The sequence below is a fragment of the Lygodium microphyllum genome, chromosome 11 (assembly GCF_053477565.2).
Source record: "Lygodium microphyllum isolate KBCC chromosome 11, Lygodium_microphyllum_v1.1.10, whole genome shotgun sequence".
Taxonomy (NCBI): Eukaryota; Viridiplantae; Streptophyta; class Polypodiopsida; order Schizaeales; family Lygodiaceae; genus Lygodium; species Lygodium microphyllum.
The window spans coordinates 88,605,776-88,622,898 of record NC_141145.1 but is presented as its reverse complement, the minus strand read 5'-3'; the positions used below and the strand labels follow the sequence as shown (position 1 = coordinate 88,622,898).

The 17,123-nt window shown below is 43.7% G+C and overlaps 1 protein-coding gene across 2 annotated transcripts in view; it reads right to left on the bottom strand.

Annotated features, from left to right (window-relative positions):
* The window catches only part of LOC148029055 (pentatricopeptide repeat-containing protein At2g48000-like), a 54,452-nt gene extending 38,133 nt beyond the window's left edge, over positions 1–16,319 (bottom strand). For both annotated transcript variants that reach the window (XM_087687808.1, XM_087687807.1), the window contains exon 1: positions 15,873–16,319. Coding sequence is in view for 1 of the 2 variants with exons in the window: in XM_087687807.1 (XP_087543933.1) it covers positions 15,873–16,235 (363 nt within the window). In the remaining variant the exon portion in view is untranslated. The remainder of the gene's footprint in view (positions 1–15,872) is intronic.
* Positions 16,320–17,123: the final 804 nt, after the last annotated feature.

Here is a 17,123-nt window from a genome sequence, read left to right as displayed (position 1 = left end):
GCTTCATTTCAGCATGGACAGCAAAGAGGGGCATCTCAGCCACTGTTTGGGCAGCAAAGAGGATCTATGCAGTCACATTTTGGGTAGCAAAGAAGTGCTGTAAGGCCTAGGCAGTTTGAGGCAGGTTATGGTGGTGGAAATATGCCATTCAGCACCCCGAAGATCTCCACATATCCCACCTTTAATGCCTCTAGGCAAAACAATAATTTCAGGACTGCAAATCAAGGAAGAGCTGAAAATAGACAAGGGGACAGCAGGGGTAAAAATGCTTCAGCTTTTGGTGGTCAACGCTCTATCCCGATGGACCTCTACAAAGAGAGGAAAGAAAAAGGACTTTGCTTTAAATGCGGAGAAAAGTATACAGCCGAGCATGCATCTAAATGTGCTTATAGGAATGCAAAAGCAAGGGTACATAGCATGTTAGTCTTTGTTGAATCTGATGAGGATCATGAGGATGCAAATGCCTTTGCAATCACTGCCGAAAATGATGAGGTTAAAGAGGAATGTGGGCAAGAAGAATTCTTTGACCCGGCTGACGCCTTTCCATTTGACCTCGGCGGTCATGTAGATGTAAATATGGGTGATAAGAATGGTTCACATGCTGCTGCCACTGTTTGTACTATCTCCCTGGATACTTGGACAGGATCTAAGAGCCCCAACACTCTTCGTCTTCAAGGCAAGATTCACGGGAAAGATGTATTTGTCTTGGTAGATAGTGGTAGCACACACAGTTTCATAAATAGAGCAGTCATGGACAGGCTGAAATGTTTTGTCTCTAATTTACAGCAACCAATGAGGGTGCAAGTGGCCAATGGGAGTGAGGAAATTAGTACTCATGTATGCCCAGTTGTACCTATTAAGCTTGCTGAAAATTATAAGCAGAAAGTGGATTTGATTGCACTCAATATGGGGCCGATAGACATTGTGTTGGGCTGCGATTGGCTGAAAACTTTGGGCACCATTTCCATGGATTTTTCATTGCTGTATATGCAGTTTTTCAGGGCTGGACAGCTTGTTCACCTGCAAGGAATTAAAAACAGCAATGAATTTCAGCTTATTACAGCCAAACAACTCAAGAAAGAGTTCAAGAAATGCTCTCAGATTTTTGTGCTGCAATTAAACAAGGAAAATGCAGATCAGTCCCGAAAAATGCATGATAATTCAGCCCTTAAGGCTCTATTTGCGGAGTATGGTGACTTGCTTCAGTTACCTACAGCATTACCTCCCAAGAGAGCAGTTGATCATCCCATTGATTTGGAGCCCCACTCCAAGTCGGTCAATAAACCCCCTTACAGGTTGTCCAAATGTGAAAGAGAAGAAGTGGCCAAGCAGGTCAAGGATTTAGTAGGTATGGGATTCATTGAGCCTAGCTCATCCCCTTTTGCATCACCTGTCTTGCTAGTCAAAAAGAAAGATGGCACTTTCAGGATGTGCATAGATTACAGAGATCTGAATAAGATCACTATCAAGAATAGATACCCTATTCCTAGGGTGGACGACCTGTTAGATGAGTTGAAGGGAGCTAAGTATTTCACAAAGATTGATTTGAGATCCGGCTACCATCAAATACGCATGCGTGAAGGGGATGAGATAAAGACTGCATTCAAGACTGATCGTGGGCTCTATCACTTCTTGGTCATGCCCTTTGGCTTGACTAATGCACCAGCCACGTTTCAGAGCCTCATGAACAAAATACTTCAGCCTTACTTATTCAAATTTGTATTGGTATTTTTCGATGACATTCTCATTTATAGTCGCTCAAAGGAAGCTCACCTTATGCACATGAGGCAGATATTTGATATACTTAGACAGCATAGACTCTTTGCTAAGGAGACAAAGTGTTCGTTCATGCAGACTGAGGTTGAGTACTTGGGACACATTGTCAGTGAGGCAGGCATTAGAGCTGACCCAAAGAAAGTGCAGTGTGTCAGAGATTGGCCCACACCTGCAAATACTACCTCTTTGAGAGGATTCTTGGATCTCTCCTCATTTTACCACAAATTCATTCGGCACTATGTCACTATTGCAGCCCCTCTCACTGATAGGTTGAAGAAAAAAGCATTTTTCTAGGATGCATTGATAGATAGAAGCTTTAATCAGCTGAAAGATTTGCTTACTTCAGCCCTTATCTTGGTATGCCCTGATTTTTCTAGGGATTCACCATTCAGTGTGATGCCAGTGGGAGAGGAATTGGTGCAGTTATGTTGCAAGAACATGGGGTCATAGCTTTTGAGAGCCGAAAGCTGGCTGAAAATGAGAGGATTATGAATGTCTATGATCAAGAAATGCTGGCTATCCTTCATGCCATCAAGAAATGGCATCATTTTTTGTATGGCAGCCGGTTTAGTGAAAAGCGACCATAGAGTACTCAAGTACTTCTTGTCTCAATCAAATCTGACTCCGAGGCAGAGGAGATGGGTAGCCACCTTAAAGAACTATGACTTTGACATCACCCACACTCGTGGGAATGACAATGTAGTGGCCGATTCCCTGTCTAGAATGTGGGCATGTAAAGTCTCTGCTATCACGGAGTTACACAGTGATTGGATACATGAGCTTCAGGAGGCTTACCTATTAGACCCTGATTTCAGCAATGTATTTCAGAAATTACAGCAAGGACAATGTGTGAAAAACTCTTCGTATCAGCTGAAAAATGGGCTTTTATGGTATAATGGCCGAATTGCCATCCCTCATGCTTCCCCATTCAAGCAGAAAATCATGCAGGAGATGCATTCAACTCCTATAGCTGGTCACTTGGGAGTCTTTATAAGACCTATGACAAAATTGCTAAAAGCTTTTACTGGAAGGGCCTTTGGAGAGATGTGAAAGACTTTGTCTTGGGCTGCATGCCTTGTCAACAAAACAAGGACAGCACCTTAAAACCAACTAGTTTACTTCAACCATTGCCTATGCCTGAAGGCTAGTGGACACACATCACTATGGACTTCATTACCGGCCTACCGGTGACCAAGAAAGATTGGGACAGCATCTATGTAGTTGTGGACAGACTCACTGTGACATTAATGTGACATTAAGGTCACAAACATTGAATGTGACATTAAAGTGACATTTAATGTGACATTAAGGTAAATCAAGGGGAACACGCACGAGGATAACCGTCCGGGCTCTTGGGCGCCCGAACGGGGTTAAGGGGAGCCTAGAACTGAAGAGAGTCCAAGAATAGTAGGACTCACCAAGGTTTGACGGCTGGCAATCGGATCACGATGGTCTGGCCAGCAATATACTAGGCAAGGCTGGGAGGTGAAAGGAATCACTCGTGCTCACCCATCCCAACTGTTTCTTCTGGCTTCATAGTCTTCTTCTGAGTCATCTATCATTGGTATCAGAGCCTATGGATCAACGGACATGATCCGTCATCCACCAGGTCGTTTGTTACTCGCCAAGACGTCCGTCATCCATCAGGTCACGCGTCGCCCGCCAGGTTACCAGTCGACTGAGGGTCGCCCACCATTCGTTAGTCGTCGAAGTTTCTTTCGAAGTAGTCACTTGTGGTGTGCCACGTCACGTAAGTGTGACACTTTGCAAAACAACCAGGCGTGAGGCGAAATGACCGACGTGAGGCGAAACGACCAGGCGTGAGGAAAAACGACCCGGCGTGAGGTGAAAAGGGATCCGTTTGTGGTCAACGAAAGGCGAAATGTGCAAAAGGCATCAGCTGCGTCAGCTGTGAGGCGAAACATGAAGAAGCTGTGAGGCGAAACATAAAGACGACTACTGTAGTCGTGATGATAAGTACCAGATAGCATTCAGGCTATATATGTCACACAGCTGTCTTTGAGGAGCAATTTTGCAGTAATATTGTTTCCTCCCAACTGAGCCAGCATTTGAATCACCACCAATGGACTGAAATCAGCCACATTTGTCACACATATAAAAGACATATTTGTGGTCCAAGTGATCGTCCCGTTTTCTGCTGAAGAACTTCATTTTCAACGTGACTGGTCTAGTCCGGGAAGATAAGGATTATTCCTCACTCTTCGGGCTTACTAATAAACCCAGCAGCAACTGCCGTGCCATTAAAACCAGGGAAGTACTTTACTTTGTATGCAAATTTCTTATCTTTGCTTTCCAATTCCAGTGTATTAATGGCAGAAAAAGGGAAAGAGAGAGTAATGGAAGGTTCTAGTTCTAGGGACCACCCTATGGTAGATCCCCATGAACCAGAAATGCAAGAAGAACAGTGGGAAGAATTTTTTGCTACACGAGAGCAATTTGATGATCTTACTGCTCGTGTGCAAGCTCAGGGGGTTCAAATGGAATTTTTAACCCAAACACTCACTGAAATAAAATCTCAAATAACTTTATTGTTAGAAAGAGATAAAAATAAGATAGAAACCTCGGATGTCCCATCTTCATCGAAAGATTTAGATGTGACTATGCGAGATCCTAAGGAATCCCACCATAAATTGAGGGATAATCCAGTTCTAAAGGATATGAAACCACCTTAGTTTCACGGGGAGGAAAAAGATAGCAATAAAGATACAATCTTTAATTTCCTCCAAAAATGGGAAGATTTACATAAACTTAAAAATACCCCACCACATCTCCAAGCATTGGAGGCTAGTTTAACTTTGGGGCCCAAAGCATATAAGTGGTGGCGAACTTTAAAGGAGGCAAATTAAATACCTGAAACTTGGGCTCAATTTGAATCCGTATTTTTGAAAGAATTCCTTCCTGAAAATAAAATGGAAAGAAATTGGGAAGATTGGGATTATGTCAAACAAAAGGGAAGACCCCTGCTGACATATCTGGAGGAATATCGTGAGATAATCCTCAAATTGGAAGGAATAGATGAATTTCAAAAAACAAGAGAATTCATTAGGGGACTAGATAAAGCCTGTAAAAAGGAAGTAAAAAGGAGTTCACCTAAGACGCTGGAAGAGGCAATTAAATTTGCATTAATCAATGAAAATAATGTGCGTCCAGGTACACTCACTAGTCTCACTGATACGGAGCCCAAGTCTAAGGAATTGAAAACCTCAAAATTTGTGGGCAAATTTAAAAGGAAAATGTCATTCATTAAGGGTAAAAAACAACCTTTTGAAAAGAAACTATATGTGAGGCCAAAGTTAAGTCCTAATGACTTTGATAAGGCCAAAAAAGAAAAGTTGTGTTTCAATTGCCTATCCCCTAACCATGCTGCTTGGAATTGCCCTCAAAAGAAAAAGGGGGAAGACAAAGGAAAGGATAAGGACAAGGGCAAGGGAAAAGAAAAACAAATCCATGTAGTGCAGACCTTAGAATTAAAGGGGCATGAAAAGTACAAATCTTTGGAGGTCTTGCACATGGATGTACAACACAAGTGTTGTATGTCAACTTCTATGTGGCAGCCTACTTTTGGGCCACATGATTTACTTAGAGTACATGAATTGATAGCTGGAAAGAGGGTTAGAGTCATGATTGATGACTCTGCCACACATAATTTTATAAATTATGCACTTGTCAAAAAATTGAAACTTCCCCAACAAAAGAGTGGGCATCAATATGTTGTTCGTATGATGCAAGGCCAAGACAATAAAATATGGGATACAATGGTATCCAATTTGAAAATTGAGATTCAAGAATATAAAGATAAACTTGATTTCCAAATTATGAACATGGAAAGAGCTGATATTGCTCTAGGGAGGGAGTGGCTATGGGGATTGGAACCATCCTTAAAACGTAGTTATCACCATAATACACTGGAATTTGAAAGGGATGGTAAGACTTTTGTCATTCAAGGTGAACATGAAGTAGCTGATAATCCTTTGCTGTGTTCTACTGAAGTTCAGAAGCTTATAAAGAAGGAAGTTTGTGAGGTATATATGTTATGGTCTCTTCCTGTACAGAACACTTTTACTTTTTGTAATATAAAGCAACAATTTTCTTATGTTTGTGAGTTGAATGTTAATAATGAATTAAGTAGTTTGTTAGATTATTTTAAAGATGTGTTTCCTTCTGATTTACCAAGTGGCCTTCCACCAGATAGGGGTGATATAAATCACCCAATTGACATAAATAAGGATACACACCCTATTTCTAAACCACCGTATAGGTTAAGTGAAACACAGCATCAAGAAGTTGAAAGACAAATTAAGAATTACCTTGATAAAGGGTTTATACAACCTAGTAATTCACCTTGGGCTTCACCAATTTTATTGGTAAAGAAAAAAGATGGTTCTATGCGACTTTGTGTTGACTATAGAGCACTTAATAAAATAACGGTGAAGAATAAATTTCCTATGCCCAAAATGGAAGATCTTTTTGATCAATTACAAGGAGCAAAATTCTTCACAAAGATAGATTTAAGATCAGGTTATCACCAAGTAAGAATTAAGGCACAAGATGTTCCCAAGACAACATTTCGTACTAGATATGGGCATTATGATTTTTTGGTGATGCCTTTTGGCCTCACTAATGCACCAGCTACCTTTATGAAGCTGATGAATAGTGTTTTACGGCCCTATCTAGGACATTTTGTAGTAGTCTTCTTGGATGATATCTTGATCTTTAGTAAATCAAGAGAAGAACATTTGGAACACTTACAATTAGTATTCCAACTGTTAAGAACACATTCCCTTTATGCGAAGAAAACTAAATGTGAATTCTTTGCACAAGAGGTCAAATATTTGGGGCATATTATCTCGAAAGAGGGAATCAACATGGATCCAGAAAAAGTAAGGGCAATTATTGAATGGCCACCTCCAAGGAACCTGGAAGAGCTGCAGATCTTCCTAGGTTTATCTGGATTTTATCGTAGATTCATTCGAGATTATGCCAAAATAGTTGTTCCAATGACAGACCAACTTAAAGGAAAAGGAAAAAGTTTTAATTGGGGAACAGACCAAAATGAAAGTTTTCAAAAACTTAAGGTAGCTATTGCTACAACTCCAGTATTATTAATTGTGGATCCCAATAAACCGTTTGTGGTTGAAGCTGATGCCAGTGATAAGGCGATAGGCGCGGTCTTATTACAAGAAGGTCGACTAGTTGCTTTTGAAAGCAAGAAATTAGATCGTGCAAAACAGAATTATTCTGTTTATGAGAGGGAGCTGTATGCAAGAGTATAGCAATGAAGAAATGGAGGTACTATCTGTACGGTGCCAAACTTTTGATTTTATCGGATCATGAAAGCATTAAGTGGCTTAATGATCAACCGGATTTACACGGGCGTAAAGCCAGATGGGCCGAACTCCTTCAAGAGTTCGACTATGAGATAAGATATAGAAAAGGAAAGTATAATATAGTAGCTGATGCACTCAGTAGAATGCCCATCATTAATGAATTGAGTTTTACTCAGTTCACTTCCAACTTGCTTGAATCTTTAAAAGGGAAATGCCAGGTTGATCCGGCATATTCCAACATATGGGAAGCAATAAAAAATGGGGATCCAAATGGAAGTGCTTCTACTGAGGAAGGAATATCTGAGGATGTTCAACAAGGAAATGGAGCATTAGGGGTTGCTCTAACCGGATTCAAGTGGAAGAATTTTACCATTGATAATGGTTATTTACTCTACAAAGGTAGAATATGTGTCCCAAAAGATACATAAATAAGGCGCCAGATACTCTGAGTGTCATGATACCCCTAGTGTGGGACATCCAGGAGTTAATAAGACTTATAGTCTTATTAAAAGGCAGTTCTATTGGCCTGGAATGAATAAGGACGTCCTTGACTATGTGGTCAAATGTAATAAATGCCAGGTTAATAAAGCTGAAAGATTAAAAATGGGAGGACTTCTCCATCCACTAGGCATTCCTTCGGGAAAATGGGAGAGTATCTCCATGGACTTTATTGTTGCTTTACCCAGAACACAGAGGGGGTACGACTCTGTGTGGATGATTGTGGATAGGTTAACCAAAATGGCTAGGTTCATTCCAACTTCAATTGATGTTAAAACACCAGAATTGGCTAGATTGTTCGTAGAGAACATATACCGATTGTATGGCCTTCCGGCAAATATAGTTTCTGATCGGGACAGAAAATTTGATAGCCAATTTTGGCGTGCGGTATTTAGAAAATTGGATACTAAACTTAGCATGAGTACGGCGGATCATCCGCAAACAGATGGGCAAACTGAAAGGGTTAACCAAATTCTTAAAGATATGCTTAGGGCATATGTAAGTAAAAGACAAACTGATTGGGAAGAGTATCTACCGATAGCAGAGTTTGCATATAATAGTGCCAAGCACTCTTCCACTGGATATAGTCCATTTATGTTAATGTATGGGTTTCAGCCCAGAGCTCCTTTTGTAGTAGAATTGCATAAGGAAAAGGTTCAGGCAGCTAAAGACTTTTTGGAGGATATGAATAATATGTTAAAATTTGCTCAAGAAAATATTAAAAAGGCTCAAAATCAAGCTAGAGCATATGCAGATCCTCACCGAAGAGACATCTGTCAGAGTGCAGCGGTGCGGAAGCGTAGGACTAAGAGAGAGAACGCAGAGAGAGAAGAGAGAGAAAGAGAGTGGAAGATGAAGATCTGCTGTATAAAGTGTGTTGAATACAAAGATATGCAGAAATATACACGGGCGTAGTGCGCTGGACTGCGTGTCTCCACCTCGACGATGCAACCTGCTGTTCACCTCGAAGTCCGCTGCAGTCTGCACTGTCTCCTGTCTGAAATCTGCGAACAGAGACAGAATCTGCACGTGCCACCGGTCTGTAATCTGCAAGCAGAGAAGTGTGGGAGACTGTGGAAATCCTCGGCTATTTATAGCCAGAAAAACAGGGCAGGTCGGCTGCATTTAATGCAGCCGACTGGGCTGCAGTCTGACTGCACAGTCCGACTGGACTGTGCAGTACCATACCCGTACAGGCGCTGATCTCTAACACCCCCTCTCAGAGCCTGGGCGGGGCAGAAGCCTGAGGGATCTGGAATGTCTTCGAAGTAGAGCCTGGGGAAGTGCCTTCGTAAACAAATCTGCAAGATTATCCTCCGTCTTGCAGTACTCCACAGTGATGGTCTCATCCAGAAGCTTTTCTCTGATGAAGTGGTACTGGATCTCTATGTGCTTCGTCCGGGCATGAAAAACAGGGTTCCGTGCCGAGGCAATGCAACTCTCATTGTCACATTGCAGCAAAGTAGGACGAGTCTGGGGGCACCCAAGCTCCTCCAATAATCTCCGAAGCCACACAGCCTCACATGTGGTGGAAGACGCGGCCCGATACTCCGCCTCAGTAGATGAAAGGGCTACCGTGGGCTGCTTCTTGCTACTCCATGAGATAACACCTGCATCCAAGGTAAAACAATAACCTGTAGTAGACGGCCTGTGGTCCACATCACCGGCCCAATCCGAGTCACTCCAACCTGCAAGTACAAGATCTGAACCATCTGTCCCTGCGGGATAATGAATCCCTAAATCAAACGTCCCCCTCAAATACCGAAGTATCCTCTGAGCAGCCTGCCAATGCACTGTCTTAGGTTCACTCATGAACCCTGCCAAGAGCCCAACAGCAAAACAAAGATCAACCCGAGTGTTGAGAAGCCAAATCAAGGATCCAATCAAATGACGATAGCGGGAAGCATCCGCCATAGGAGAAGCTGAATGGGAAGTGGCCTTCCAGTTCGGATCCATAGGAGTAGAAAGGGTCCGACAATCCTCCATCGCAAAAGACACCAAGAGCTCCTGTACATATCTCTGTTGAGAGATGAAGATCCCCCTTTGAGACTGATAAATCTCATGGTATAAAAAGAAATGGAGTAGACCCAAGTCCGTCATCTCGAACGTCCGATATAAAGCTGACTTCGTCTCTTGGACCTGCTGTGCATGATCACCTGTGACGATCAAATCATCAACATACAACACAAAAAGCACACAACCATCCTCGGAAGTGTGAACATAAAGCTGCGGATCGGCCTTAGAACGCCGATATCCCAACTGAGACTGGAGGAACGAATCAATCTTCTCGTTCCATGCACGAGGAGCCTGCTTGAGGCCATACAAGGCCTTCTTCAACCTGTAGACTTTCCCATCTGAGGATCCAAAGCCAGGAGGCTGCTCAACATAGATCTTCTCCTTCAAATCACCATTGAGGAAGGCCGACTTCATATCCAACTGGTAAACAGGCCATCTCCTATGGCCAGCCAAGGCAAGAACAGCTCTAATGGTCGCCATACGAGCAGTGGGGGCAAAAGTATCAGGACAATCAATCCCTGGGCGCTGTGCAAAACCTTTAGCAACAAGGCGAGCCTTGTGCTTATCCAAAGAACCATCGCTAAGGTATTTGGTCTTGAAGACCCACTTGACGCCAATCACCTTCTTATTCGGGGGGCGGGACACGAGTGACCAAGTGTCATTCCTCTCAATAGCTTCCAACTCGGCTTCCATAGCTTTCTTCCATGGTGCGGACTGTAAAGCCTCCTTCACAGAGGTGGGCTCTCGATCCTGCATAACACGGGTCATCAAACAATAGTTAGAGCAAACAAGCTCCGTAGAATGTGCCTGGAGCCGCCGTGACCGCCGCGGACCATCCTGCGGTCCCCACTCCTCAAGAACCCCCTCGATCCCTGAATCACGGAGTGTGTCACGGGCCCAGCGAGGAGGAGGCCGAACCTCCCCTCGTCTCTCTCCATCAGCTGAAGACTCTGGAATATCCACCGGTGGTAACTCCTCAGGGGGGGCCGGTGGAACAGTAGACTCTGTGTCAGAACCAGAATCATAATCAAAAGGCACAGGCTCCAGTGGAACTGTAGCAGGAGCCCAACTCTCCCCTGGATCTCCAAGAACGGGATGCTCCTCTCGCGTTGATATCGCCGGAACCTCCACAAACCGCACATCTTGACTAGTGTACACGTCCCGCTTGACGGGATCATACAATCGATAGCCTTGGACTGGGAGCTATAGCCAACAAATACCTGTCTTCAGGAAGCTGCTTCAAATTTATCACGGTGAGCCTTGGGAATGTGAACATTGGCATCACACCCAAAGACCCTAAAGTAAGAAACATCAGGCTTAGTCCCAAAGTAAGCCTCAAAAGGAGTCATCCCATCAACGGCCGAAGTGGGGGATCGATTAAGGATGTGGACTGCAGTAGCCACAGCCTCGGCCCACAAAACCAGAGGGGTCTGTCCGTGCTCCATCATGGTGCGCGCCATCTCAATCACACTGCGGTTTTTCCGTTCAAGAATGTCAATCTCTCTAGACATCTTCACCTGTAATGCCTTCACAAACGCAAAAGCAACCCCCTCTCACTGTGAAAACTCAGCCTGCTAAGGCTCTTCCACGTCCTGAAACTTCTTCACCCGCCGGAGGCGATGAAAAAGCAAAACCTGCACTTGTAGGCTGAAAACTCAAACTTCCTCCGCGTCAAACAGCAGTAAACAGCAGCAAATCCACCACCTGGACTCCTTTCTTGCACGCCCACGCTCGCTTCAGCCTCATTCCGAGGCGCAGCCCTCCTGTCTGCCCTCAAACACTGAAAACGCAAATTTGTGTCGCGATAGAAACTCCTCTTCAAGTTGGTTCTGCGCTCAGTCAGCCCTTCAACACTGCTCTGATACCATGTCAGAGTGCAGCGGTGCGGAAGCGTAGGACTGAGAGAGAGAGAACGCAGAGAGAGAAGAGAGAGAAAGAGACAGTGGAAGATGAAGATCTGCTGTATAAAGTGTGCTGAATACAAAGATATGTAGAAATATACACAGGCGCAGTGCGCTGGACTGCGTGTCTCCACCTCGACGATGCAACCTGCTATTCACCTCGAAGTCCGCTACAGTCTGCACTGTCTCCTGTCTGAAATCTGCGAACAGAGACGGAATCTGCGCGTGCCACCGGTCTGTAATCTGCGAGCAGAGAAGTGTGGGAGACTGTGGAAATCCTCGGCTATTTATAGCCAGAAAAACAGGGCACAAACAGGGCAGGTCGGCTGCATTAAATGCAGTCGACTGGGCTGCAGGCAGTCCGATTGCCACGTGGCAGTCCGACTGCACAGTCCGACTGGACTGTGCAGTCCCATACCCGTACAGGCGCTGATCTCTAACAACATCTCCTTTGAAGAAGGAGAATTGGTCTATATTAAGGTGCCTGAACAAACTAAAACTATGAAAAAAAGGAACAATGTCCAAAGCTTTCACCAAGGTATTGTGGTCCTTTCATAATACTTAAAAAGGTGGGAGAATTGGCTTACAAGCTCCAACTACCTGCTGGTAGTAAAATACATCCAGTTTTTCATGTAAGTAAATTAAGGCAAAAGCTGGGTGATTTGGATAATCTAATCTTAAATGATAATATTGAGGAGCTGTTCAATGACCAATCTAATCCACATGAACAAGAAAAAATATTAAATGTTCGTAATATACGAACAAGGAATACTATTTATCAAGAATGTTTGGTTAAGTGGAAAGATTGTTCAGAAGAAAGCTCAACATGGGAGCGAGTAAGTACTTTAAAAAAAAGGTTTCCCGATTTACACTTAGATCTTCCAAGTATCGTTTTCGAAAACGAAACCGATTCTTAAGGGGAAGGAAATGCGACATTAATGTGACATTAAAGTGATATTTAATGTGACATTAAGGTCACAAACATTGAATGTGACATTAAAGTGACATTTAATGTGACATTAAGGTAAATCAAGGGGAACACACACGAGGATGACCGTCCGGGCTCTTGGGCGCCCGAACGGGGTTAAGGAGAGCCTAGAACTGAAGAGAGTCCAAGAATAATAGGACTCACCAAGGTTTGACGACTGGCAATCGGATCACGATGGTCTGGCCAGCAATATACTAGGCAAGGCTGGGAGGTGAAAGGAATCACTCGTGCTCACCCATCCCGACTGTTTCTTCTGGCTTCATAGTCTTCTTCTGAGTCATCTGTCACTCACAAAGGCAACCCATTTCATTCCCACAAAGACTTAGTATAATGCTTCTCAAGTAGCCAACCAATTCATGGAATATGTTTTCAAATTACATGGCTTACCACAGGTCATTGTGCATGACCAAGATGCTAAGTTTATGAGTAGCTTTTGACAGGCAGTTTTCAGCTCTATGGACACTCAGTTAGCCCCTTCCACTGCTTACCACCCACAAACAGATGGTCAGACAGAAAGGATTAACAAATGGCTGGAAACTTACTTAAGGCATTTCTGTCATGATGTGCAACATGCTTGGGACTCACGGTTGCATTTGGCTGAGTTTGCCTATAATAACTCTGCATATGCTAGCATTGGAGTTTTACCTTTTGAGGCCTTGTATGGCTACAAGGTGCCCCTTCCTGTGGTTATCTTCAATGATAAAATAAATCCACAAAGTAAGGAAGAATTGGATAGAATGCAGACCTTACTTCAGCAGTGTAAAGCTAACTTGAAGAGAGCTCAAGATCAAATGAAGCTTTATGCTGATGACAAAAGACGGGATGTGGAGTTCCAAGAAGGGGATTTGGTGCTCTTGAAAGTGCCTAAGTCTAGAAATGCCTCTCTTAAAGATGGGTCCAGCAATAAGTTGACAGGTTCTATGGACCATACCGGATTATCAAGAGAGTGGGAGACTTGGCATATCGATTAGCATTACCCCCATCTACGAAGATCCATAATGTCTTCCATGTGAGTTAGTTGAAGCCCTTCATTAGCTCAGCAGTGGACTATGTTGAGGAACTCCCACCGATAGATGAAAAAGGCATCATTCCCGAAAAAGTCATAGGACAAAGAGAAAAGAGTCTTTGCTCTCGCTCGATCATGGAATACTTGATTAAGTGGCAAAGTTTACTACTCGAGAAAGCTTCTTGGAGGCCAGTTTCAATTTTGGAAGAGTTCCCATACCTTTTAGAAGCAGATTTGGCTGAAATCTAGCTAACTATGGCCCTGTTTTCTCCTAAACTGACTGCAGACAGCACTCTGTTTTAAAGCAGATTTTATTCTGTACTACGGACAGTAATGCACACCATACATGGGCTAAAAGTACTTCTCGAGAGCTCCGTTTTGATGTATAACACACCCCGTTCGAAGCCTCCCACAGAAAGTTATGACAGATTCACTACAGTAGGGTCCTGTAGTAAACAGCTTGCTGTCCACTGTTTGCAGCCCGCATTTACTCTAGATATTTGGGTCAAAACTCATGTTTATAACTCCCCAATAAGGCCCATGTATCATACATACCCCATGACCTATCATACACAATAATACCTCTTCATTCATCGGTATACCCTTGTAATAATGCAGCAGAGTAGTACTCTGATCAGCCCCTCCCAATTACCACACGTACCCAAATTGTTTTTTAGGGCAAAAAGCTTCGGGTGGGGATGGGATGTAAGAGAGGGGGACTTAATAACGGGGAAATACTAGCTACATTGGCTGGTATATAAGGTGAGAGAGACTTAATTTTTCATTATCAGATAATTAATACAAGTCTTCTTTCTCCTTCACCTTGCTCTCCAAGCTTTCATGTCTTCTCTCTCTCTCTCTTCCTTTCTTTCTCTCTCCATTTATAGTCTTTCTCTCTCCTCATACTTGTCTTTCTCTCTCTTCTGCTCTTCTTCTTCTTCTCTGCAGTCTTCTCTCTCTTCTTTCTCTCTCCCAATCCCTCTCCTTGACAGCATTCTTCTAAATTCTCTTTGCAGTGTTCTTCTCTCTTCTCTTTTGTGTTGTGTAGTTTGTTACAGCAGATTCTCACGATTCCATTGCTGCACCCACTTCTGACAAGATTAGAAAAACGTAGAAAAGAATGAAACAAAGGCAAGCGCCTACTAAAAACAAGTGAAAATGCCTATGCAGAAGATGAAAACGTCAGCAACTAATGGAATACAGTGGCTGTGCAGATCAAAGCACAATGTATAACAGTGTAGACACAGGAGACAGCACCAAAAACAGAAAGAAAATAGGCTGCCCAACAATGTAAACTGTCGCCCAGTTATCAGATGAGGTGCCAGGCCAGCCAGATAGGTACAGCAGCAAAAAACAAAGTGTGGAGCAGTCAGGAGAGCAATCAGACCTGAAACAGCAGTCAAAAACAGAGTACAACACTGGAACCAAGACGCTTGCGCTCTGATACCAAGTTAGAATAATGTGAAGCTAACAGAAGCAAGGAAGGAGATAGAGCTGTTGTATGCTCAAAGAATTAAAGAAAAGAACAAGAACACATGAACTCAAAGGTAAAGAACTCAGGAAATGGAATCCATATACCAAAGCACAAGAGTGTGTACAAAGGCATGGGCTGTAGGTGGCCAGCAAAGTGCTCCCAATCTCCCTCTCCCTAGTAGGAGACACTGTGCATGTATGAATGAATGTGAGATGGAGAAGAGGTGGCCTATAAATAGGCAGTGACAATGAAAAATAAAGATCAGGTTGGCCAGCATTTGAGAACGCCAAAACACAGGTCAGCCAGCTGATAAAATGTGCCACTCTCAAAAATGCAATGCATTAAAACAGCATATAGCCATGATATGTACATTGCTAACAGCATGCACATATATTCTTTCATCTGCATATGTATTAATGTTGTAAGTACTTGTATGTATGTAAGTACTTGTATACCTGTATAAATTGGTATCTATGTTTACACACACACACACACATTGGCATATGAGATGGATGTAGGTGAGGCTTACACATGTTACACACAAACTGTTAGCCAGTAGAAGCTTTTTCCATATGCCAATCACTGTCTTCATGTATTATGACCTCTTAACATTACTCCATATAAAGGTACGTCGATACTTAAGCACATAATCTTCATGTAAATGACTTTCAGTTTGCAAGCTATTCTAATTGTGCAGAAAGCAGAATGCCAGTATGATTATTGCCCACACTCTCATGCCAGTATGGTTATTCCCTGCTCTCTTGGTCAATATTTGAAAGGGGGCACCACCCTTATGGAAGTCCGGGGTGTGTGTTTTATCTCGGACAATGAAAAACAAATGACAGAAACCGGATTTGAGAATCACCTGGAAAGCAAGGTTGGGCCTTCTAGAAGTTCGTAGGATGTCCATGAGGCGGGTGAGCCGTTGGAAGGAGGGAGAAAGGAGGAAGGAGGCGTTGTGAGAGAGGATGAGGTCCACGTGCTGGGCATCTTTGGCCGAGATGAGGCTTCTCCGGAGCTGAGAGAGATGACCGAGGGAGGGATCCTGCGGCTGGCGCTGCGCAACCACCGACGTGAAGACGGTTTGGACGCTCTTCGGCGGCGGTGGTGGCGGGGGCGGTAGTGATGGCGAGCAGAAGCCCGCTCGGTAGATCAAACAGGAGGGGGATCCTTCGCTGCTGCTGCTGTTGCAGGTTCTATGGCGGACACGACGAAGCAGGTGTTTCATCTCTCTCTCTCTCTCTCTCTCTCTCTCTACCTACCTACCTCTACCTCTACGTGCCCAACTTTTGACACTTTAAGCCTACACTCTGAGCCCCTTCCCCCGCAGCTTTAGGCTGGTTACACACTAAATAAGGGACTTTTTAAAAGTTGGGCGTCCGCAGTCCTTTACACATAGGAGAGGACATAACTTGTTGTTTACCTGCTAAATAGGTGAACTCTCTGTTCACTTTTGGACCAGGAGTCTTGCCTATCCACTTTGTAAAGTGGTGGACAAGGATACACTTTTTGCATTTGCAACCAATCAAAAAAATTATAAGTTTTTTTTATTTTTTTATAAACTATGTCTATTTGGTATGTAAACGTATGACGCCCATGTTCGTACCCAGTTTCAAAAAGTGCATGCCCACACTCTAGATGGGGGTTGGCTATCCATTACTTGGTGTGTAGCTAGTCTTAGTGGCAGTGCAAAAAAATAGCACAACGATATCCTTCACACCTTAGAAGTTAAGGTCCCACCATGGTGCAATGAAAACAAATACAAAAGAACTTTACTAGAAGTTTAAAACTCATACCGAATGGTCGAGGTCAAAAAGGCCTAATCTAAGAGTCGTTACACACCCGAACGCAACCGCCCAAGTGAAGGTGTTGGGGCCAATAGGAAGGCGCCAAAGGCAAAAAAGGGCATTCCCCTCTTACACACTGGGGGTGCCCAGTAGCTACAACAACAGGGGGTATTGAATGCTCCCCCCACCCTATTTCGGCGTTCCACAGAGCGAGGGAGCTCCCCTGTCCAATTCTGTCCGTAGGCTGGGGTGTGGGCTCCTCCATCGTGTTCGCCAATCACAGTAAGGCCCGGGGTCAGGTCCCTCTCTTTTCCATTGCGTGAGCCATT